This window comes from Candoia aspera, chromosome 1, assembly GCF_035149785.1.
Source record: "Candoia aspera isolate rCanAsp1 chromosome 1, rCanAsp1.hap2, whole genome shotgun sequence".
Lineage (NCBI taxonomy): Eukaryota > Metazoa > Chordata > Lepidosauria > Squamata > Boidae > Candoia > Candoia aspera.
The window spans coordinates 281,598,512-281,620,977 of NC_086153.1; the positions used below are offsets into that span (position 1 = coordinate 281,598,512).

Below are 22,466 nucleotides of genomic sequence, written 5' to 3' on the forward strand. Positions count from 1 at the left end.
GTTTTCTTTGATTTGATGGATAATTAAGAGCTTGTTGACGTATGGAGACTCAAAATTGCAATTCAAAAGCATATGCTTATTTCTCTGAAAGACACAGATCTTTTTCAAGAATAGATATGATTTGGATTTTGAACAATTTGGCTACTAATGTACATAAAGTAGAGATACTACCAAAGACTTTTTTCAGACCATAACCCAGTGAGCTTGGTTTTTAATAAGAAAATTAATTCTCTCAGATGGAGTTCAAATGAAATGCTGTTACAAAAAGAAATAACAGAAGAGGACTGTGAAAAGAAATGGAAAGATTTTTTTTCAAAATCTTGATAAAGGCACAGATGTAAGGATGGTTTGGGACGCAAGTAAAGCTTTCATGAGAGGATATTTTACACAACGTAATAGTGAACTCTAAAAGAAGAGGCAATGTCATGAGTACTGATGGCGAGCAGGAAGGGGCCTCTATCCAGGGGGGAAAACGCATGCGTAGTACTGAGGAATTAAGCAGCCATTCAAAGAGACACAGATCAGACCGCCTTAACTTTTGGGGTTTATCTGTCTGGGTTTTTCCCACGCTTCTTCAGTTTGTTAGGATTCTGTTTTATGTAGCAGTAATAAACACTAGAGACCTACTCCTCGTCTCAGCGTGGTTCCTGACTGTTAGGACAGGCAAGCTTGTTTGGATGAGATAAAAAGAAAAGAACAATTAAGCTTCCAGAGAAGTATTACCTAACAAATTAAGCTTCTACAGCAATAATTGTTTATGTTAACAGTAAGAGAAATGGAAATAAAAATGAATTTTGTTTTGCGAAACAAAAAAAAATTGAGTTTGCAGACAAACCATGGAAATGGCTGGCTTACAATTACGAAAAGAGAAAAAAATGATACTAAATTACAAGTGGGAAATACTATAATAACAGATAATGTGAACATGTAAAAATATTTTATCAAGATTACTCTAATTTATATAAAGGACAAGAAATTTTCCTGGAAAAAATGGATGAATATTTAAAGAAACAAAATTTACCAAAGATTACAGAGAAACAGAAACAGATCGTGAACAGACCTGTAAGAATAAGGGAAGTTTGTAAAGCTATAGAAAAGACTAAAACAGGAAAGGTGCCTGGACCAGATGGTTTACCAGTTTCCAAATGTTTTGAGGATGAACTCTTACAACTTTTACAAAATATGATGAATTCTGTTTTATAGAGGGAAAAGATGCTGGATAGCTGGAAAGAGGCTAATATAGCATTAATACCTAGAGAGAGCCAAGATTTGACTTCAGCAAGAAACTATCAACCGATACCATTACTGAATAATGATTATAAGTTGCTTACAATGATTTTGGCTGAGAGGTTGAAAATAACTTTCCATCTGGGTCCCTTCTCCAATTTCACACTAGAACTTGTACAAATCTCTAAGAGCACCCCTTCAAGTCCCTAATTGTGCCTCAAATGCCACCTTGCAATTTGAGACAGGCTGCATGAAAGTGGAGGCTAGAGTGTGGCTGCCCATGCTCAACTATTGGCTCAGACTATCTTTTTTCCCCCTTGGCCTTGCCCCACTAACAATGAGTGATGACTTCCAATTGGTATGGAAACAGGCAGTGGCAGCTAAAATCTCATCCTTGGGCCTCTCTCTAGGTCTTCTAGTCAGCATGTGTTAGATCAGGCCAACCCCCTTACAAACAATGCATAACATATACAGCACCTGTCTGACCTAGTGAGGGCCCAAACTTTCTTGCTGCTGCATCCATCAGGTACTCTGCCTCCTTCCTGGCATATCTAATTAAGCTGAAGTCCATTAGCACAGAAGGGCCCTCACTCTGGCTCAGTGTCATGCCCTCCCCTTAATTGTCCTTGAGAGTTGATATAGGAAGACTCCCTGCTTGGAAAAGCAATGCCCCTGCAACTCTGGACACAGAAACGTCAGAGCATGTGCTTCTCCAATGCGCGTACGACAAAGAGATTCACACTAGTCTCATCCTACCATTACTACATTAATATCCAGGACACATTGGACAAATTTGCTTTTGGATATTAATCCTGCCACAACGTAGAGTGTTGCCAGGTTTTGTGCAGCAGCACTCAAAATTTGTCAGATGATGGCCTCTGGCTTGTGCTTGGGACTTGGTAGTATAAACGAAACTCAGTGTGTATCTAGTCTGCCTTATTACTGTATAGTCTCTCACATACTACATACATAGATGTTCTACATTCCTATCCCTCCTTTTTGTATCTTTTATACCTTCTATGTCTCTCATATATATATATATATATATATATATTTTTTACCCTTGATGTGGCTGTTGTATACAACTCTTTAGCATTCTCACTTTTTGTATCTTTTATATCTTTTATGTTTCACCTATTAGCTTTTTATTTTATATGGCACTTACATAAGCGTTTTACCTATTATATTTTTTATGTTTCTTCCTAATGACTGTACCCTATCCCCATATGCTGGTCTATAACCTGGTCTGTAATAAAGCTTTATTTGATTTGGTCTATGGGAAATTGTAACTTGGAATAAGGGAGTAAGTTGTAAAGAACATGAATTAACCAATGAAATGAGAAGGGAAGAATTGCTTTATGTAATATTTACAGAAGTAGTTAATGTTTTTCACTATTTTGCAAAAGTAGTGAATGAAGTGGTCTAAGGGGGGATAATTTTACACATACACATACACACACAAACATGAGCTGGGATAGTAATTAAGGTGATAGACTAGGAGATCCAGGTTCTAGTCTTTAAGGGAATAAAAAAAGGTAACTTAGTATGATCTGTTAGAAGAAATGAATGTTTACTGTATTGAAAGATATTAAAATAGCTGTGCATAGGAGCATATTTCTGCCCAGTATGGAAATGAGTTGGGTATGTTGTCACAGTGAGTTGAATGAACTGAGAATGGATGAGTTAAATATGTGTGGTGAAACAAGGAGAGAGAGAAGATTAAGAATGAATGATGCTAAATGAATGTGGATTGAATACAAAAAGGAGCAACCAATATAAAAGGTTGTTGAGGTGGTTGGTCATGCACAGAAAATGAATGAGGACTTTATTGTAAAACATATAGATAAAGGAAGAGTGAATGGGTTGAGAGGAAGGTAAAGTGAGAGAGGTAAGAATTTTACACAACAAAAGGCAATGTGTGTATTGGTGTATGGGCATGGTGGAACCAAGAATAGTGTGCAGGAAAGAAAGATATGGAAGGGTATAGTGGATAGAATTGGGGTAAACCAAATTCAGTCATATTACCTTTTCCCTTATTTCTTACTCCTTTTCTGTGTTTTTTACAATATTGTTGCTTATCCTGAAGGGTTGATAAATATGTATGTATGTATGTATGTATGTATGTAGAATTAGGGTATCTCTGAACAGATTGTTAATAGTATTGTCAATATCACAGCTGAGATTGCAGTCACATTATACAAAAATTTGGTTCATCCCCCCACTCCCATTTTCCTTTCAGCAGTCTAGTTTATGGATGAAAAGAGTATCAAGCATTTTTCTCAGCTGTCAGAAAATTGGGAATACAGAACTTCTGGAAGTTATTTAAATCTACACAGTATCATAGAAGGAGCCATTTAGGTTAGCAAGTTCAACTCTTGACTCTGGGCATGGATTTCTATTTGTCCACCTATCCCCTAAAATATGCTTAGGTACAGGCAGCAACTATTGATGTTTAAATCTCAAGGAAATGTCATTATTCTAATATATACTTTCCCTTTTTCACATAAAGTGCCTTCAGGTGTCCAGTGTAATATAACTCCAGCTAAAAATATGTACAGACCACAGGGAAGTGGGCCATTAAGTATAGTTATTTACCTTTTGGTCAGGACATGTTCTGATGTCTCTAAAACTCGATCCACATATTATTGGACAAAATTGTTACAAATGGAGTTATTTCCTGTTTTCTGCATTAACAAGACATGTGAAAACTACTTTCCAATTATTAAATCACACATAAACCATTTCTTATCACATGTGTAAAAGTCACAGAAAGTGCAGATTTGTATCTCCATTGTTTATTCTATTTTGGTACACACAAGATCTTATTTGTAATTGTGAATTATGTTGTTAATCTTGAATCAACCAATTTGCTTTTTTTCCAAATGCCATCCAAGTTCTTATAGTTAGAGGTCAAATGTTACTTTCAAAGAGCAGAAATGAGTGTTCATATATACTGTATTGCAAATATCAATTTTTCCAAACACAGTTCATAGGCTTTCAAAAGGTCCTGTATAAGCAATTTAAATCTTTTAAAGTTCACCCCTAGAGAAAAAGAAATAATTGACTTTTATTATATCACACATTCATGCTTTTTTCCTAAAATCCAGTGCTAATAATTGGCTGTGAATGAAAAAATGTTATCAAAGATGGCTTTTTATTGTCATATAAATAATCAGAATATTTAAGATTCTGAGTAGTAAATTGATACTAAATCACGCTTTCCAGTTTTGGATTGAACAATTAATTGTGATTAAAGTAGAGCATAATTAAGGAAGAATGAAGGGAGGGGCAAAGCAGGAACACTCAGTCTTTTGTTTATTTTCAAACTGATTTTGCCATTCTTTTAATTCAAAGTAATGTACAGGAATAATTATTAAATTTTGTCAGTTACAATAAGCATAACAAAATCCTTTAGAACATCAATATTAAACTGAAGCATATGTAAATTCACACTTACAAATATACCTGCAATCCAGTCACATGCATGCTTTTGGGAAAGCAAGTTCCATGAAGCTTAATAGGACTTAACTTGCAGGTTTGCATGTATAAATAGCATTAAATGTTGGAAAACTAAAACAGTAACATATCAGCACAATAAAAAGAGGTTCTAAAATTACCATGATTTGGGCTAAAATTTTTGAACAGTGATTTTGGCAAAATGATAATGAACTCAAACTATTTGAAGTTTCATTTTGTTTTCTAAGATATTCATTCCTTGTCTACTTAAGGGAAAACAATTCTAGTTTTTATAGTGGTTTCATTACAGAGATACTGCTCTCATATTAGTATCTTTACTTTGCCTAACAAAAGCCAATTAGCACAGGAATTCTTTTCACTACTCTGGGCTAACTTTAAAAAGGATAAAAATGTATTAATATTTTACCGAGGCCACTGTTTTTCTTTATCTGTCAGAGGAACATATATCACACCCATCAGATGCTTTTCCACAATCTGACCATCCTTAGTTTTGTCAAACTGCATCATAACCTGGTTTCCACCTTCTGGCCCTACTGGCAAAATCAGTCGTCCTCCAGGTTTCAGCTCATTCAGCAACTGGTAATACAGAAAAATAATCAGTAAACATGGTAAGGCAAATTAAAAATAAAAAAATTAAGCGAAAGATTGAGCATTTTAGGAGGTGTAGCAAAATACAGTATTTATTGAGAATCAGGAACTTGGCTATTTATTTCTAACTCAACTTGCTCTACGTGATACTTTGCTTCTGAAAATGCTAGATGCCTAGCAAAGTATAACATCTAGTTTGCTTTGTTAAAACATGAAAGTTTAAATCTCAAAATGTAAGGAAAGAATTTATCAGAAGCCTCTATATTTGAAGTATTCTTTCTGAGTTCATTCTATTGGGGGCTAAGCTTCCACAGTTCCACAGCATTTTTTTAAGCTTAGAAAACAGCAGACACAATTATGGTTTGCTAAACAGAGCTGAGAGACGGATGCTTCTGTTACCTACCTCCTCTGGCACAGTGGGTGCAGCTGCTCCAACATGGATGGCATCATAAGGGGCTTCTTCAGGATATCCCTTCCTACCGTCCCCTACTGTGGAAAGAGAATGTGGGCAGTGAAGGCTTTATGAGAGGAAGAAAATGATTATTTTCTCATTTGCAATCCATCCTTTTTTATGAAACCTACAGGTGGCTAAAAATACAGTATCTAGTTTAAAATACAGAAATTATGTGTAATACAAAAAACAAAAACAGCTGAGCAAAATGACAGATAAAGAATAAGATGTGTGCGAGCTGATTAATCATCAGGGCCAGGCCGCATTTACCACAAAGACTTCCTGAAAAAAAAAAAGTATTTTGAAGTAGAAGCATCACATTGTGGACACCACTAGAGAAAAGGTTCCATTCATTATTATCTAGTCTCTTTAGTCTCCAGTTAAGAAGGAGCTCTGAAAAGGATCCAATAAATAACTTCTTAGTAAAATGAAAGAGAATTCATATGGGAAGCAGTAAGTACCAAAACATCCAGATTGTTCAGTTTACCATAAAAAGAATTACTATACAAAGTTGACATAATTAGTTGTTTAGAGATAACTCACCCATGTAGCTTTCAAATATGTATTTTAAGAATCATCTGTAGAATGCTTTCTCTGCTGTTGAAAACAGCAAACCCTTACCAATACTGTACAGATTTTGTACCATGGCTACAAATCAGAGAACTTACCTAAAAGTTTCACTCGTCCAGAGCTAAGCAAATTTGGATCATCTTCTTTGACATTCCTAAGGGATTCATGAACCAATTCTTCTATGTGCTCAATGCCTACTGCCTTGCCTGTGGGGCCCACCTATAAAAGGAGTCAGGTATACTTGAAGCTCTATTACTACTTCAAATTCATTATTATAGAGAAAATAGAACGAATGAATTAGAAAATTTAATAAAGATTCATTAATTCTAAAGGTTCTATTTGATGTAATAGTACCAGTTACATCAAATTTACAGAATATTGACTGTAAAAAAAGGCTCACAGATGTGCCTTTTTACTTGTAGCAAGAAGAAAAATAGATATATTTTTGTTATCGAGTGCTGCATTTTGCTTACCATCCTGGCAAAACAAGCAGTGAGATATCCACTTCCTGATCCCACATCCAATGCCTTTGCTCCTTCCACTAGCTGGTCCTTTAGTAACTCAAGAGCATGAGCATGCTGTAGAAATGACCATTATACATAACATTACACATTTTCAAGGTAACTATTTCCCCCAACCTGGTGTCTTCAGATGTGTTGGGTGATAATTTCCATCACATTCTCAACCATGCTGGGCTGAGAAAGGAAGAGATTGTAGTCCTATATATTTGGACAGCAGCAAGGTGGAAATAACCATGACACTTCTTCATCTCTACTCCAGTTGTACCATATTCCAGTATCATTTTTCTTTCAAGCAAAAGAACAAACAAGTTAGCGCCTACCAACTTAACCCTAGCAGATATTTCATCTGGGAGATTCCTATAGCATAGATAATAATTTCATGAATGATCAAAGTAGAGATTTGTGTCACATATCTCAATGTGAGATGTACCAGTGTGGAACACAAAGTTGTCCAGAAGATACAGATTAATAATGATGTAGGTAAGACACGAGGAAGGGTCTCATAACTCAGTTAAGGTCAGATCATCTGGCACCTTCTGTAGTTACAACTGCATGATAAATATAACTCCTTTTAATCCTATTACAAAGGATCTCGTATAGCAATGCCAGAGTAAGTAGCATGGAAGTAAACAGACTGGTAATGCAAAGCCTTACATTTGTGGTCTCTCTGCTTTACTGAGTAAACACCTTCAATGCAAGAGTGTCCTCATGTACTGTTTAATGTAAAAATGTGTCTTACCATGTGAGGTGCACTGATGGTAGCCTTGTATCCTGAAAGAAAACCATAAATAAAATGAGGTTTTCCCCCATGTTAAGAACTATCATTCAAGCAATATTACAAACCCTTCACTTTCTTAATTCTCCTAGGCAATTAAAAGTGTAAGATGGTGAGCAATCTTTTAGTGCAGATACAGTATAATAGTTTTTAAGAGGGTGAGGGCTGCAGAGGGCAGGATTTTTTTTTGTTTTCCTAGGCTTTTCACATAATTATATTTGAGGACTTTTTAAAAAAAACTCTTTGAAGCCTGATCTAGGGTCCACGGTACTATTATTTTTCACCTCAAACTGGCAGGAAATCATCCAACTGATCTTTAGCAGTGGGGTTCAAAAGCAGCTCTGAGGCTGCCAAAAGTAGATTCAAGAAGTCATATGGCCATTTCTGAATTACGGTTCATGTTTTAAGTTTTCATATTGCCTGTAGAATAAACCATACTTTTTAGTGGCCTGGGACAGACATGAGGATCCAAGCAGAAAAACAACATATGTGGTCTCTAATATATGCAATTATTTATTAACTGACAATAGTCTGCAATCTTACCAATTGACTGAGGAGAATCCATATATGGAAAATATTTGATATAGTGGGCTCTATCGGTAGCCAGCAACACATCAAAAATACGTTGGGACTTAATCACACCATTTTCTATAGGAACAGAGAAGTGAATACAAGTTGTTATACAGTATAAAATTCATATGTGTCACACAATGGAGACCAGCTCAGGCCAGCAACAACTCAGATATAGATCATATTCCTTGGTATATACCTTATGAATGTTTTTACAGAAAGCTAAGAAAACTGAATTATTTTCTTAGAAGTCAAACTAAGAAAACAATTTAGTTTTCTTAGCTTCTTGTATAAAGATATACAAGCTTCTTGTATAAACATCTATCAGGTATATACCAAAGAATATGATCTATATCTGAAATCCAGTACCTGAACCTTCTACACTTCAGCTTCATGGATTTTCCCTCTATTTCATAATATTAGAACTAGCATAAAAAGAATATTCTTCTTTTGTGAAGCACATAGATAACTGAAATTCATTACAAGACGTACCAATGACTATCAGCTTGGATCATTTAACCCCAAATTAAATAAGTCAATGGATAATAAAGCAATCAGTACCTTTATTCATAATAGTTACATACTATCTCCAGCACTTTACAGGATGTGTCTTCAACACTAATTGTTAGGAAACACAAAAGGGCATCCCATCACCATCTGTTTGGCCATAGCAAGTATAGAAGAGCAAAATAGGAAGGCTTTTTGCCTAACCTAGTTGAGACTTTCTGTCCTTAAAAAAAGGAGGGTGGGGGAGAGTCATACACCTTAGAATGGTGGATTGTCTGCCACATAACTCCCCCTAGTCTATTTAAGATTTTAGTCTTGTACTGTTTCATCTGATAAAATATGTTTTTATTTAATTATTTCTCAATTAAATGCCATCAGAATTGTTAATTATCAAAAATGTCCAGGTATTTCAACAGCTGTTTTAGAAGTCTGTCGTGAATGTAAGCTGCTGTTTGTACTCACTATACAGATTGTTGATCAGTTCAGCATGGGTCTTCCCAGTTGAGGTCCAAGCCATGGTTCTCGTCGGCAGTAGTCCCATTAGCAAAACAGAAAAAGGCAGCAAACAGCTCATTGCACAAAAACGTACTGGGGCTCCCAATCCTCCCTAGCCAGTCACAGTGGGAAAAAATGGGGAGGAGACAAAAAGATTTTTTAAATAAAACTTCGTAGAAACCAAATCCTACCTATACCAGAAAGCAGCTGAGATTAAGAACAGATGCCCAGAGGCATGCATAAATAGTAATAGAAAACCCATTTGCTGCTAAAGTTCAGTGTTAGTACAGTTTCACGTTGCCTGAGAGACTGGTGATAAATTCAAAAGCTTGTTCACTCGTAGCCCTTTGATTGGTCATAACAACAGAATAATCCAACTCTGAATTTTAGATTTTGCATCACAGTAATAAAAGACCTTTAGCATCATATCACTTCAGCAAGCGTTGTGCAGTTTTATAAATGCAACCGGATCATTTTATGCCAAGTAGCTATAGGAGATAATTTGAAAGTTCTAGCTAGTCATGAACACACACAGACCCCACAAAAATCATACTGAATTTGTACGAAAACAACTCAGCTGTCTTTCTGTCCCAGCTTCCAGACTCTGCTCCAATTACTCATCTTAAGTTGATCTGGTTTAGGAGGCCGAATGCCTGCTGGCACCCCTTCTCTTGTGACAGAGCAGGTGAGCCTTTCTCAGTCTTCCCCCAGCACAGCAGAGGACTCTTTGGAGAGGTCTTCCAGAGTGGCTCTTTCCTTTGCAACTCATCTGCTCATCTTGAGATCATCTGCTCACCTTGAAACCTCACCTACTGTCCTTGATGGTATCCTTTAGGCCAGTGTTTCTCAAACTTGGCAACTTTAAAGTGGCCAAGTTTGAAAAACACTGCTTTAGGCCTTTCTCCTCATGCATGAAAGCCAGAAAAAGCATGGTTTTTAGCACAGTAAATTCAAAGACGTATTGCTGAAACAGAAGCTGTCTTCTCATGCCATGCTTGCGCATCATTTACTCAACTAAGCTAGTTCTCTGCTTTCACACCACACGCTGAACCGCGGAGTACCCCTGCGCCCAGCGGTCCATAGCAGCTGCGAGCTCTCAAATCACCCACCAGCACGAAGTGACAGGGCGGACTCCTCTGCGCAAACGCAGTAAACCTTCGGGCGACACTTCCCGCCTTTCCCCGCCCTTTTCAGTTGTTTGTTACAAGATACTGGGTGAGGGGGGGGGAGAAGGAACTACGGGTTCCTGCCCGAGGGGTTACATAAAACGCCCTAAATAATGCCCGGTTCCAAGATGTCGCCTTTAACTGCTCTCATTACTTTAAAGAGAGAAAATAAAAATGTGACGTTTCCACTTCCGTTCCTCTTAGGCGTCTCCATATGCGGGGTGACGGCGCTGGAATCAACAAACGAAGTGAAGCCCGTTAGCAAGATTAAATAATTCTGGTCTCTTCCCACCTCCGTTGTTCTCCCTGGATGAATCTGCTCTCTCCCTACCTGTGGGAATAGCACTCGCATTCGGTGTCCCCCCCACTTTTTGTGTTCTTTCTTTCCAGCATTCTTGCCCCGCAGGCGAGCGATGCTACAACGGGCCATACGGAACCGGAAGTTAAAGGGGGGAACCATTAGACCGTGACCCCACCTTCAATTGTTCGAGATTGATGGTTCTTACCTGCAGAAACAGAAAGTTAAGGGGCGTCTCCGCTCTCTTCGCTGATTGGCCAAGGTGGCGGCGAGAGAGACCTGCTCGCTCCGTCTCCTTGTCTTGGCGGATTCTGACTGGCAGTAGGGGCGAAAGCAGGTTTAGGCGTTCCAGGTAGGAGGAGAGCTGGAGCCGCAGATCACGTCGCGGGGCGGGAGGGGGAAAGATCCATCGCGGTGCAGAATCGGAGGGGTCCCTCCAGCGGTCACCTGGAAAGACCATTGTTAAAGGCCTTCCGTTTCTGTGTCTCGAGATTGGCTCGTCACTGCTATTTTGGCAATGCGCCTCTCTTGGTATGTGGGGCACGCCGTGTGTCTGTATCCTGTTTTTCTTGTCCAAGTCGTTCAGGGTATAGTTCTTCAAGCCATTTTTTAAGCTGGAAGGCTTTTACGGTAGTGCTTTTAGCCAGCCTTCCCCAAGTGGACGGTCTCCAGCTGTTTTGGACTGCAAACTCATTTCCCGGTCAGCCTGATTAGGACTTTTGGAGAACTAAATGCATCTGGAGGACAGTAGCTTGCATATTTGGAAAAACCTCAAAACTGTAAGAGTTACTTGCATAGCAGAAGCAAATTCCTGAGGGAGGTGGTGAACTCCTCTTTTTGGAGATGCTCAGGTGTGTTATTGGAGCCATCTGCTGGGGATGCTCCAAATTGGATTTCTGCATGGAACAGAAGCTGGAATTGATGGCTTCCAGTTCTATGGAAGCAATATCATTGAATACTCCTAACTTTCCTAAATTTTTCATTCAGAACATTCAACAGCTTGCCATAATTCCTAAATATATATTTTTTAAGTAGCCAACATTTTGTCACAGACTGTGATACCTACATTACAGCACACATTTGCCCTGCAACTCAATGGTGCTATCCCTAGAGCCAATATAACAGAATAAAAGTAGATCCATATTTAATTTAAAGTTCAGATTGATCCTGTAAGTTGCACTGCGAGGGCAATGCCAGCATTTTTTGCAGTATTCTCAGTTCCTGGGTTGACATTTTCCAGTTTGCAGTAAGCAATATACTTTGCAATTCTTTTTCTCAGAAGAAAATCATTATTTTAAACTTTAAAACATATTTTTAAATTGTCAGGTTTTTTTCCTCCAAGGATTATATATATTAGTTTCTGGCTGTTTTTCATCTAGGTAGTAATCAGGTTTTTTTTTTTACTAATTTCAGGTCTGTAACCTGTTTACTTGGATTTAAATCTCAGGATTTAATTGCATTATATGTTGCATGATGACTCAGTGGAATCCAGTGAGATGGTAGGAGGTGACACCTTGCAAGGGATCTGGGAGTGAACTCTGAGTGTTCTCTGTGACATTAATTCTGCCACACATGTGCTTGATCTTTGTCTTTCCTATCTTGTGCAAGCTACCTGTGAGGGGATGAAAAACGGTGTTCAGGCGGTCATAATTTCTCTTTGAGGGAGGAGGTGGTATGGTGCTATCAGAACTGAGAGATGCCCTGCTTAAGAAGATGGCTCTCAAACCATGTTTTGGACAACAGTTGACTAGTCTTAACCTTTCTTTTTTAGAAAAGGTTGTTGAGAAAGTGGTTGGGCAACAATTACAGGGGGCCCTAGATCAAGTAGATTATCTGGGACTTTACTGAATTCAGGCATGGGCATAAATTACTCTTGTGGTTGACCTGTAGTGGCACTTAGATGGAGTGTGCCCCTCCTTGTGTAGCTTGATCTCATGGTGGCATTCAATACTATTGACTGTGATCTCCTTTTAGATTGCATGTGAACGTTGGGAGTCAGGGGCACTGTTTCACAGTGGTTCCACTCCTTCCTGAGTGGGTGGTGGCAATCGGTGAGGGATGCCCCAGGGATCAACCCTCTCCCTCCCTTATGAAATCCCTGGAAGAGGTCATCCACCAGTTTGGGGTGACTATCATTGGTGATACTCAGCTTTATATCTCCAGCCCAGGCTGAACAGGCAATGTGGTGGGAATCTTGACCAATGCTGGAAAACTGAGGGGCTAGATGGGACAGAGCAAGGCTAGGATGAAGCCCAGCAAGATGGAGGTACTGAATCAGAGCAGAGACACAGGTTGGGGTTCCCATTCCTGAAGCCCAGCTCCCTTCTGTCCCCTGGCCCACTAGTGTTTTTTTTTTAATGAATAATTTTTATTAAAAGAAGATTTTACAAAGATTTTAAAAACTATAGAAACGTAGAAGGAAAAAAAATAGAAAAAGAAAGAAATTATAAATTATAAAACGGTAAAAGAAAAAGTGAAGAATAACAAAAAAGCAAGAAAAAAAGATACCTAAAGAAGTGACTTCCAATCTTCTTTGCAGCAGTTACAGACATAGCAATTACCATCTCCACTCTCCCATATTGCATATCATAGTTCCCTTCTTCCCATAAACAAACCTTTTAAATCAATAAATCCTGAAATCAGCAGTTCATTTTTATCCATTTTGAGCAAAAATTCTATGAAGGGTTTCCGGCCTTTTATAAAAGTAGTTGAAGTTCCCTCCTTAATCACACAAGTCAGTTTAGCCATTTCTGCAAACTCAGCCGTCTTCACAATCCGTTCCTCCATTATTTGTGTTTCTGTAGTCTTCCATCTTTGTGCATATAATAGCCTCACTGCAGTTACAGTATATAAAACCAATTGTCCCTGAGCCTTTTCTATGACAGTTAACTGTCCATAAGTCCTAATAAGAAAAGTTCTCGTTTCATCTGAATGTTAACTTTTAAAACTCTCTGCATCACCATATGTATTTGTATCCAGTATCTTTTTGCTTTTGCTCACCCACTAGTGTTTTAGATAAAACAATCTGGCCCAAAGGCCAGATTGTGCCTATCAACCACAGATATATGGTAGAATTTCCTTGCTGCACCTTTTCCTCTATAAATTTAATACAACAAATATATAATAGCTTATTATACAGTTAGTCCTGCTCTAAAATGACAGATTTGCAGTGGAGTCATAAATGTTTTAAGGATTTATTTTCTGTTTATAATATTCCCTGAACTTCCCAGGTGCTTAAAGTTGAATTTTTTTCTGTAGAAAATTCCCCGAGAATCTTGATTATAAACACTTGCAAATATAAGAGTCAGCAAAGATTTTTATGTACTACAGCAGAGAAATTGACCCCAAGAATTTTGGATGAGTAGAATTTTGAGAACTTAAACTTCAGGTTTTTTTTTAAAGTTACTCTCCTTGTGGTCTCAAAGTAAAAGAAAAGGATATATGTCAATATGATGTTATATACCTTGTAGGTCACCCATCATTATCTTTCTTGCTGTTTCTTTTTTTTCAGGATTGCTTCATCATGATCATGACTGAACGTGTTGATTCTCTGGTTGCTATTTCCAGCCAGGACCTCTGGACCAAAATCTGTTCATCTCTGCCACATCCAGACCAGAACGAAGAGTCCAGTAATTCATTTGCAGATTCCTTTGCAGATTCTTATGTTCATGTGATGGAGAATCAGATGGAAGTAACAGACCCCTCTCTGCAAGTGAATGAGAAGCCCTGGATACCACTGAAAGATTCAGAGCTCTATTTGGCATCTTTAGGTCAGTATGTGAGAACTTCCTGATCTAGGAATATTCAAAGGAGTTGATGCTTTCCTCAACTTGGATGTGCTAGACTTCGAATCCTATAATCCCAGCTACAGCTAACTTTATTATTGGGAGGATCATATAGGATAGAGAACAGTGAGTCTACCCATATGTCAACTGTCTACTTTGACATTTATTCGTATATAATAAAAAGCCACTTATTTTAAAGCAGTGTTTTTCAAACTTGGCAACTTTAAAATGTGTGGATTTCAGCTCCCAGTATTCCCCAGCCAGCAAGTTTGAAAAACACTGTTTTAAAAGATTATGGTCAAAGTCAAAAAGCCTGATTCAGATGTACCTTTTAAACAAATACATCTGTGAGGTTCATGAGTTGCATAAATGCTTATTCTCATTGTTTTCTGGATATGGTTGATATTTGGAGATATCAAAAAGATTCCCATTTTATTTTTAAGAAGTTTGTGATAAGATATATCATATTTCCCTACCTGAGATTTTACAGAGCATGTGAGAGAAAAATCACTGTCCATTTTTATCTAATTTGTTCCTTGATGAAACCCTGCGAGGAATATAACGTTATTCTTTACAATAATTTACATATTGAAAGAGGGAAATCTAATCAGCCAATTGGGAAAAAGAAGAATGGACACTCTTCTTAATGCAGATGAACTTCCAGAAAAATATAAAGATTTCCATTCCACTTCCTACTTGCCTGCTCTGCATGTAATTATCTGTCAGTTTTCTCATTTCAAATATTTGTAGTCATAATGGTGAGCCATGATCCCTGAAGGAAAGTAAAATCCTTCCTGCTTCTTATTTAAATATAAATGCCACTTTGATGCACAGGTTTCTCAAAGCATATTCTAATCTGGATTTCGGGCAGGGAAAGAAAATTTTTAAAAAGATGGCTGTCTCAGTTGCTACATGCTAATTTTTTTATCCAATCCCCAACAAAATAAAACTTTGACATGAAGCTGTGACATTAAAAAGGTCTGTCAGGATACACAGTGTTAAAATGGTGATTACAGTTTATACAAAACCTCAAGAGTCTGACTGAAGATTTCTGGCTTTAACTTGGCCACTGGTTTTCATTTCCCTACAGGATGCATTATTCCTTTATTAGTTTGTTTCTTTCCTCAGAGAGAAGATTAATGAGAATAAAGGGTTTATCTCAGGAAGTGACATCCAAAGATATGCTGCATACGCTTTCTCAGGCTAAGAAAGAAAGTTGGGACAGGTTTCTGCAGGAGAAGTCTGAATCTGACTTTTATATGGAGGGAACTGATTCTGATGAGAGGTAATACTGTGTAATAAAGATTTGATACATACAACCGTTTGAAATATTTGTCTTACAGAAACATCAAGTATTATGGGAGAAAGGATGTCCTGGGGCTTAATTTATATTGGGGCTCCTGATGCACCTAAGGATGTATTTAGTACTAAAGGTCAGCTCAAAGTATGCTTAGAAGGAGCTCCCAGTTGAATTCAAAGAATATGTCTGGCTTATTGGGCTATCCTAGCCAATGTATGTTCTCATCTCCACATGTGTAAGATTAGAGACTAATGTTTGTAGGTAGTCTGGTGGAATGATGGCATGTGCTTTGGACACTTTGTAAGTTAGATGCCATTGAATCAGGCTTGACTCCTGGTGACTATATGGACAAATGCTCACCATCTCACATGCTTCTGTATAACTTGTAGCTCTTCCAAGGACATTCCTGTAATTTCTTTGATTCTCTTCATCCATCTTATCTGTCATCTTCCCCTTTTATTTTCCTTCAAACCTGCAAAGCCTTTTGTCTAGTTCACTGCCTGCTCACAACACAAGCCCAAAAGGTTAAAGTTTCTGCTTGCTGTTCATTAATTCAAGGTGACTAGCGAGTGATTGATTGGCTCTTTTTGCAGTCTAACTACAAATTGACTACAAATCTGTAATTCAAGGATATCTGTCTTCTTTCATTCTTTCTCAATGTTCAGTTACGGGAAAACTTTTGAAAAGATTGTTGCTTTAACTGTTCTGATACTTATTTTCAAAATAGCCTTACCCTTCATGAACTTGGCTAAATGTTGTTGCCTTTTCCTGTAGGGTTAGCCTCTTCCTTTTACTTTAGTCCTATACATGAAGTGGAGATTCCAGTTGGTCAGGAGACACAGGACCTGCTAGTCTGGACTTTTCCTAAATTCTTTCTTTTTAAAAATAAAAACACTTTTATATCTCCAATTATGCATACAGCTATACACTTCCATTTACATGTTATGGAAAAAAACACACACCATCTTTCCTCAATATACTGCTGGCTTTTCTTTGTTTCTGGCATGTTTTTGTTTGCTTCCCTACTGCCCTTCCTCAATCCTAAGCAACTAGGTTGATATCTCCTTGTTTCAGTTTTGGTTAGAGGGCTGGCTACCATTTTCAAAGCCAGTGAGACTGTTTGTACTAGCCTGTAATAGCCAAAGGTTGTTTTAATTTATTGTATCCTTTTAAAATAATTTCTTTTTCCCGTATGGGTTTAAACCTGGAACATGCCCCTGAACTAGTGAATAACAAATGAGAGCACATGTAATGGGTAAAAACTGCACATTTTCAATTTGTATTTTACATCTTGAAGCTTTTGTTCAAGACAGTTGAAATAATGAGCAAGCTGTTAGCTTCTGTTCTTGCAAAAACCCAGTTCTGTCATTTGTCTTTGATTTGTTGTACAGTTACTATGTTCCTGTTACCTGGGAAATCTAGTTTCAAAAGTGAACATTTTCTTCCCCACTTTTCTATGGACATTGTTAAATTATGCATCTGACTTTGCAGCAGCATAAACAACACTAATATCAAGCAAAGCCTTGATAGTGTTTGTCTTGTCTTAGTGCTTGCCTTATCTCTAGTGTTTGAAAAGGAAATACGCTACTGGAAATTGTATCCAAGCAGTGGCTGTTTTTTCCCCCTTTAAAATATACATTTAAAGACTTGCATGGGAAAAATGTATGCATCACTACCCCCTGGAAAAAAAACCTAGAAAATAATTTGCCAGACCAGAATCCTGTCCTAATCATATGGACCATAAAGGAGTTTGGATTTTACTGGTACCAGGGAGAGTTCAAAGGAGCCATCTTTCTCTAAAGGAAGTGGGAAAGAATAAGATAAGCTTGCTGTCAAGAACAGAAAACAAAAAAGAGAAACAGGACAAGTGAAGAAAGAAAGGAGCTGGCTAGAAAAAAACAAGTCAGTACTGGTTGTGAATAGATGCTAACTATAGTTAGATCAGAATGCATATCTTTCATCCCTCTGGGCAACTGAACCAATCATCATCATCATCTTATGCTTCCTCATTCCTTTTCTTGCACCTTCTGTCTTTAGGAGGTAGGACTGATCTGAAAGCAGGGATTGAGTTTTTTGTAATCTACTTTGTCCCTTTGGCTGAAGAAAAATGCTTTAAATAATTTTAGTCTCATTTAAATTTTTGCTGCATTCTTGTCAGCTGTTGACAGTTCCGTTTTATCAAGTCAGATGCCAGTGGCAACAGATACTGCATTATATATTTAATATTCATTCAATTCATGATTCTTGAGACTAATTCTCAAATAAATTGTGCTTGTATTTGTAGCTTCAAGATTCAACTACAGATTACGTTCCTTTCGTTCTTATTCAATAAAAGTGTCAACACAGTGTGCATCTGATGTAAAAAAGGCCAACAGCATGTTGTTGAAAATAGAGATGCCATTATCATACTGCCTATATATAAATCAATGATGCAATTGCATTTGGAATGTTGGCTGCAGTTCTGGTCACTACACCTCAAAAATGATATTGAGGAGTTACAGAAGGTTCAGAGGAGGGCAACTAAGATGATCAAAAGGCTGCAGCAGCTGCCCTATAAAATAAAGTTGTGACATTTAGGGCTTTTTAGTCTAGAAAGGTTGCAAATGAGAGGGGACATGATTGAGGTGTACAGAATTACGCATGGTATGGATAAAGTGGATAAGGAGAACTATTTTCCCTTTCTCAAAATACTAGAACCAGAGGTCACCCAATGAAATTGAATCCTGGAAGAACCAGGACATTATTCAATATGCAATTAAACTTTGGAATTCTCTACCACGAAATGTGGCGCTGGTACCATCTTGGCAGGCTTCAAAAAAGTGTTGGACCAATTTATGGATGTCATGGGGATCCATGGCTATTAGCCTTGATGGCAGGGGTACTGCTTTTGAAGGCCATCTGCTGGGAGACTAGGGGGCTTCCTTGTGCATTTGGTTGGCCACTGTGAGGACAGGCTGCTGGACTAGATGGGCCAGAGGTGGAATCCAGGAGGGCACTGCTTATGTTCTCATGCTTTCCAAACCAATGGAATATCTAAATAAATTATATTTAGATAATTTAGAAATTATCTAAAGAGGCTCAGGACTTTCTCTTTCCATCAGCAGGCTAATTCTCTGAACACTGAAAAGAATGAGTACAGATTTCCTGCAGAGGTAGAAACCAACAAAAGAAAGATCACACTTGATCAGGCCAAGAGCTGTGCAGAAAAAAATCCAGAAGAAAATTCATCAATGCATCTCTAGGGGGAAGCAGTTGTGCAGCAGCTTGGAAGGCTACCAACTGTTCCATTCTTAAGCCTGCCTTACTCCTGGTCATATGACCCACAGTGGACCTGTTACAGTATTAAGGGACTGGAAAGAATTCCAAAAGCCATGTTCTACATGTTTTTCCTACCTTGTTTATTTACTTACAGGGTTCCATTTATAACCTGCCTGTCTTCAAAAGAGTCAAGGCATTTAATGTGCTTCTCCTCCCTATTGCATTCACACAAGAACCCTGTGAGCTAACTTGTGTTGAGAAACTGACCTAGTTCACCAAGTGATAATCTGCTGAATATACTATGATTAGTTGGGATTGTGATAAGTCATTAACCATCATTTCCAAACCATAATGGCTGAATTCCCATTATCATGGGTTAGCATGACAAAATGGGGATTCCAGTGGGGTCTTCAGAGAAGGAAGATTCAGAGGAAGATTCTGCCCTTGCTTACATGGGTGTATAGTTTAATTGGGGCCTGTTTCAAGGGGTAATTAGCCCTTTTCAGCGACAGGCCCATTTGAGATTTTGAGAGCACATGGTGGGCATATCCCCAAAATAGCTGCCTTGGGAGATTTGCCTAGTGACAAAAATGGTGGATATGGACAGTCACAAACCACTTACTTCCCTGAAGGAAACTCTTTCTATGATCTTTGTCAGACCTTGATCTGCTGTAGCATACTAGCGATTTAACTGTAGTTTTGTTTATTTGTTTTTAAAAGTTGATGCAGGAAGCCTGAGAGACATTAAGGGAAGAGTCTAGAGTCCTTATTGGGGCCTGCAGGCCCCATATTGCCTGCACCTGGCTTATTTATTTACTGTCAACTGCTCTTTTAACCTGTCTGTTCTGCTTCTGCTCAGTGCTTTGGAATACTTGAAACGCTGGCTACAACCCGAGAAAGTGGCAGTCAGCCGTGAGGAGATACAATATCTGATCCCCCTTGGAGCTCCTCCTGAGAAGCAAGAGGCTGAGGAAGATGAAGAATCGATGCCTGTAGAACAGTGAATGCATTTGGACCTTGCCTCCAGTCCAGGTGTCTGTTGGCAGTTTGGGTTAGAATACCAAAAGAACTGCTCTGACGGGGTTTGGTTGAGGTAGACCTTGTGCAGTTCTCCCTCCACCAAAATTTGTAATGTACAGATTCTGGTTTGAAGTCATACAATGTTGCAGATTTAAAGTTAATTGCATGTGTTCTGTTAAGATAACTAAACAGAAATGCAGTAGGTAAGCTTAATTTGGAAGACTGTTTTAAATCCTCTTCCCTGAAATGCCAAGAAGACTTGCACTTAAATGATCATCTATGAAAAAATGCTTAGCAATACTTTCCTTGCAGAATATAATTTCCTCATTCACAGCTTCCCTAATATAGCCACATGTCTCTTTTTCCCAACTTGAAAAAAAGCCCTCTGAAGACCTGTACCTTGCTCCCTGGGAAGTGAAAAATGTCTGTCCTTTACAACCATCGTTTCTGGCTCAAGCCAAGCCAAGCCAAGCCAAGCCAAGCCAAGCCAAGCATTAGACGGGGAAAGCAGTTCCTAGCAAAAACACAAAAAGTGCTGTGTGTGTGAAATGTGTCTTTTCCACCCTTTCTGCAGAGGCTGTGACTCAGAAATTGTACTGCTGCTTTGTGCAGTCTTTTTCTATTGTGGTTACTACTTTTTTCACCATTCATGTTACCATCTTTTCAAATAATTTTTTCTGTTTGGTCCAATAGATACCTATCCACGTTTTCTCCCTCCCTCTTTATTTCCCTTGCTGCAAAAAGTAAAAGACAATGTGCAATGAAACATTTGTGGAACAAAGACTGCAGCAGTCAGTTGAATGAGGAAGACAAAGTATGATATAAGAGCAGAACAGAAATAGTTGGGTGAGTTTTAGTAGTATTCCTCCCGACATGCCCCCATTTCATTTTTTTGGTGGAGGGGGGCACTGGTGCATGCAGAAGGCATGAAAAATTTAATTCTCCAGTTACATGCCATAGCGTAGCTTTGGTCCTTCCACCTCCCCCATTTTATCACCAAGCCATTAGCGTTTCTCCCTCCAATACCTCTTAACATCTGTTTGCAGTCTCTATTATACAGTATGCTGCTTTTTTTAAATTTGTCTTTTTTGTTTTTCCTTTCTATTTCCAAGTAAATTATCATGAACAGCTGTTTAAGGAACTAATTGAAGACAAGTGTGCCTTCTGAATCTCAGTGTTTACAATTGGCAATGTTATGTAGTCAAATCTGAGAGGCTACATGCTACTTTCATTGGTCTAAGAAAGCAGAAAAACAACTCAGTTTTTAAAAGAATGCAAAAATTAGTTGTGTTGGTTCAGCAGTAAGACTGCGCATAATTATATTGGGGGAAGGGGGTGAAATGCTATGATACCCCCACTTTTTTACTTTTTGTTTTTTAGTGCTGAACTTCAAGCCTGGAGAATAGTTGGAGCACCCCAGTTAAAGAATACAAGTTGGCAGTTCTGATGTCTTCTTTAAATGTGTATCATTGTTATTTCTTCTCCAATTGCTGAGATATCTAGTTTTTCTAAAGGGATCAGGAAATAAGAGTCCAACAAACTTATTAGACAAACTGTCTAAGAACTTGAGAAGTTTACATATTATTTCTTTACTTAATTGATTTCAAGTTTAGCATAACTGGATGCTTCTGAGTCTGGATCCACATTATGGATGGTGGATTGTGTATTTTGGTGTTGCGTTGTCTGTAGTCTGTATACTGTCTATTTGTAAGACCCTTTCAAAAAGTTGATTGTGATGACTTCTGTCTCCAGTGAAAATATATATTGGTGTGTAGATTAATTTGGTGTGTCTTGGTGACTCTTTGCATTGTTTTAGAACAGGGATAGCTCACAAGGATATTGCACCACAGAGAAATAGGAGCATTTTGGTTGGTGGAAAATAGCAAAAACAAAGCATGTAAACATTTGTTTAGGCTATTAATCAAAGAAAGAAACCCAAATGCACAAAACTTTCTGAAGGAAACTTACCCTCTTCACTGATGTCATTGTGTCACCGCAGCTTTCAGACACAAAAATATTTAACTAAAATTGAGGGGAGATTACCCTGGCAACTGAAGGATTGTGTGCCCTGTTTTATTTATTTACTTATTGAAATTATTAATTTACTGAATTTATATAGCTTCCCATCTCATGCATGTGAATCTGGGCAGTGTACACAATTAAAACTCATAGATAAAAAATATAGTTCAAACACAACCATCCAAAAACAGTTAAAATCTATAACAACAAAAGGACATAGGAGAGTACGTTTAAACTTATACACAATGCAGTCATTTAACAGGCTTCACACTTCCATGGGATCCCCAGGCCCGATGGTAAAACTAAGTTTTGAGGGCCTTCCAGAAGGCCAATAGGATTGCAGCCAATCTCAGCTCAGGGGGAATGATAATAGTATTAATAATGTAATCACTCATGTAATCTTAGAATCTTGACTTAATTTTGGTAATGAAGTGTCAGT

General features: G+C 38.0%; 2 protein-coding genes across 7 annotated transcripts in view; one reads left to right on the forward strand and one right to left on the reverse strand.

Annotated features, from left to right (window-relative positions):
• Positions 1–4,006: 4,006 nt before the first annotated feature.
• LOC134487858 (protein-L-isoaspartate(D-aspartate) O-methyltransferase-like) overlaps positions 4,007–22,466 on the reverse strand; it is an 80,988-nt gene continuing 62,528 nt past the window's right edge. Inside the window, exons 1-9 of one of the 3 annotated variants that reach the window (XM_063289953.1) lie at positions 10,854–11,120; positions 9,149–9,293; positions 8,153–8,257; positions 7,574–7,605; positions 6,787–6,891; positions 6,412–6,532; positions 5,696–5,781; positions 5,111–5,280; positions 4,007–4,269 (exon numbers count right to left, since the gene is read on the reverse strand). In XM_063289953.1, the coding sequence (XP_063146023.1) occupies positions 4,257–4,269; positions 5,111–5,280; positions 5,696–5,781; positions 6,412–6,532; positions 6,787–6,891; positions 7,574–7,605; positions 8,153–8,257; positions 9,149–9,293; positions 10,854–11,105 (1,029 nt within the window). In that variant the 5' untranslated portion in view covers positions 11,106–11,120 and the 3' untranslated portion in view covers positions 4,007–4,256. Of the gene's footprint in view, positions 4,270–5,110; positions 5,281–5,695; positions 5,782–6,411; positions 6,533–6,786; positions 6,892–7,573; positions 7,606–8,152; positions 8,258–9,148; positions 9,294–10,196; positions 10,339–10,853; positions 11,121–22,466 lie in introns of those variants that run through there. The other 2 variants (XM_063289954.1, XM_063289956.1) reach the window with 2 other exon arrangements.
• CCDC32 (coiled-coil domain containing 32) lies at positions 10,860–21,545 on the forward strand. 4 transcript variants are annotated; one of them, XM_063289957.1, is made up of 4 exons: positions 10,860–10,997; positions 14,157–14,415; positions 15,559–15,715; positions 19,848–21,545. In XM_063289957.1, the coding sequence occupies exons 2-4, from the start codon at positions 14,169–14,171 to the stop codon at positions 19,990–19,992; spliced, it is 549 nt and encodes a 182-aa protein (XP_063146027.1). In that variant the 5' UTR covers positions 10,860–10,997; positions 14,157–14,168; the 3' UTR covers positions 19,993–21,545. The 4 variants fall into 4 exon arrangements, with proteins under 4 accessions (XP_063146027.1, XP_063146029.1, XP_063146030.1 ...); XM_063289959.1 differs by lacking the exon at positions 19,848–21,545 and adding an exon at positions 18,832–19,704; XM_063289958.1 differs by lacking the exon at positions 10,860–10,997 and adding an exon at positions 11,355–11,496.

Bases quoted from the DNA above. Each gene is read 5' to 3' on its own strand.
- CCDC32 (XM_063289957.1), top strand. From the start codon at position 14,169: ATGATCATGACTGAACGTGTTGATTCTCTGGTTGCTATTTCCAGCCAG. The intron at 14,416-15,558 runs GTCAGTATGTGA...TTCTTTCCTCAG, and splicing joins GCTCTATTTGGCATCTTTAG to AGAGAAGATTAATGAGAATA. The intron at 15,716-19,847 runs GTAATACTGTGT...GCTTCTGCTCAG, and splicing joins GGAACTGATTCTGATGAGAG to TGCTTTGGAATACTTGAAAC.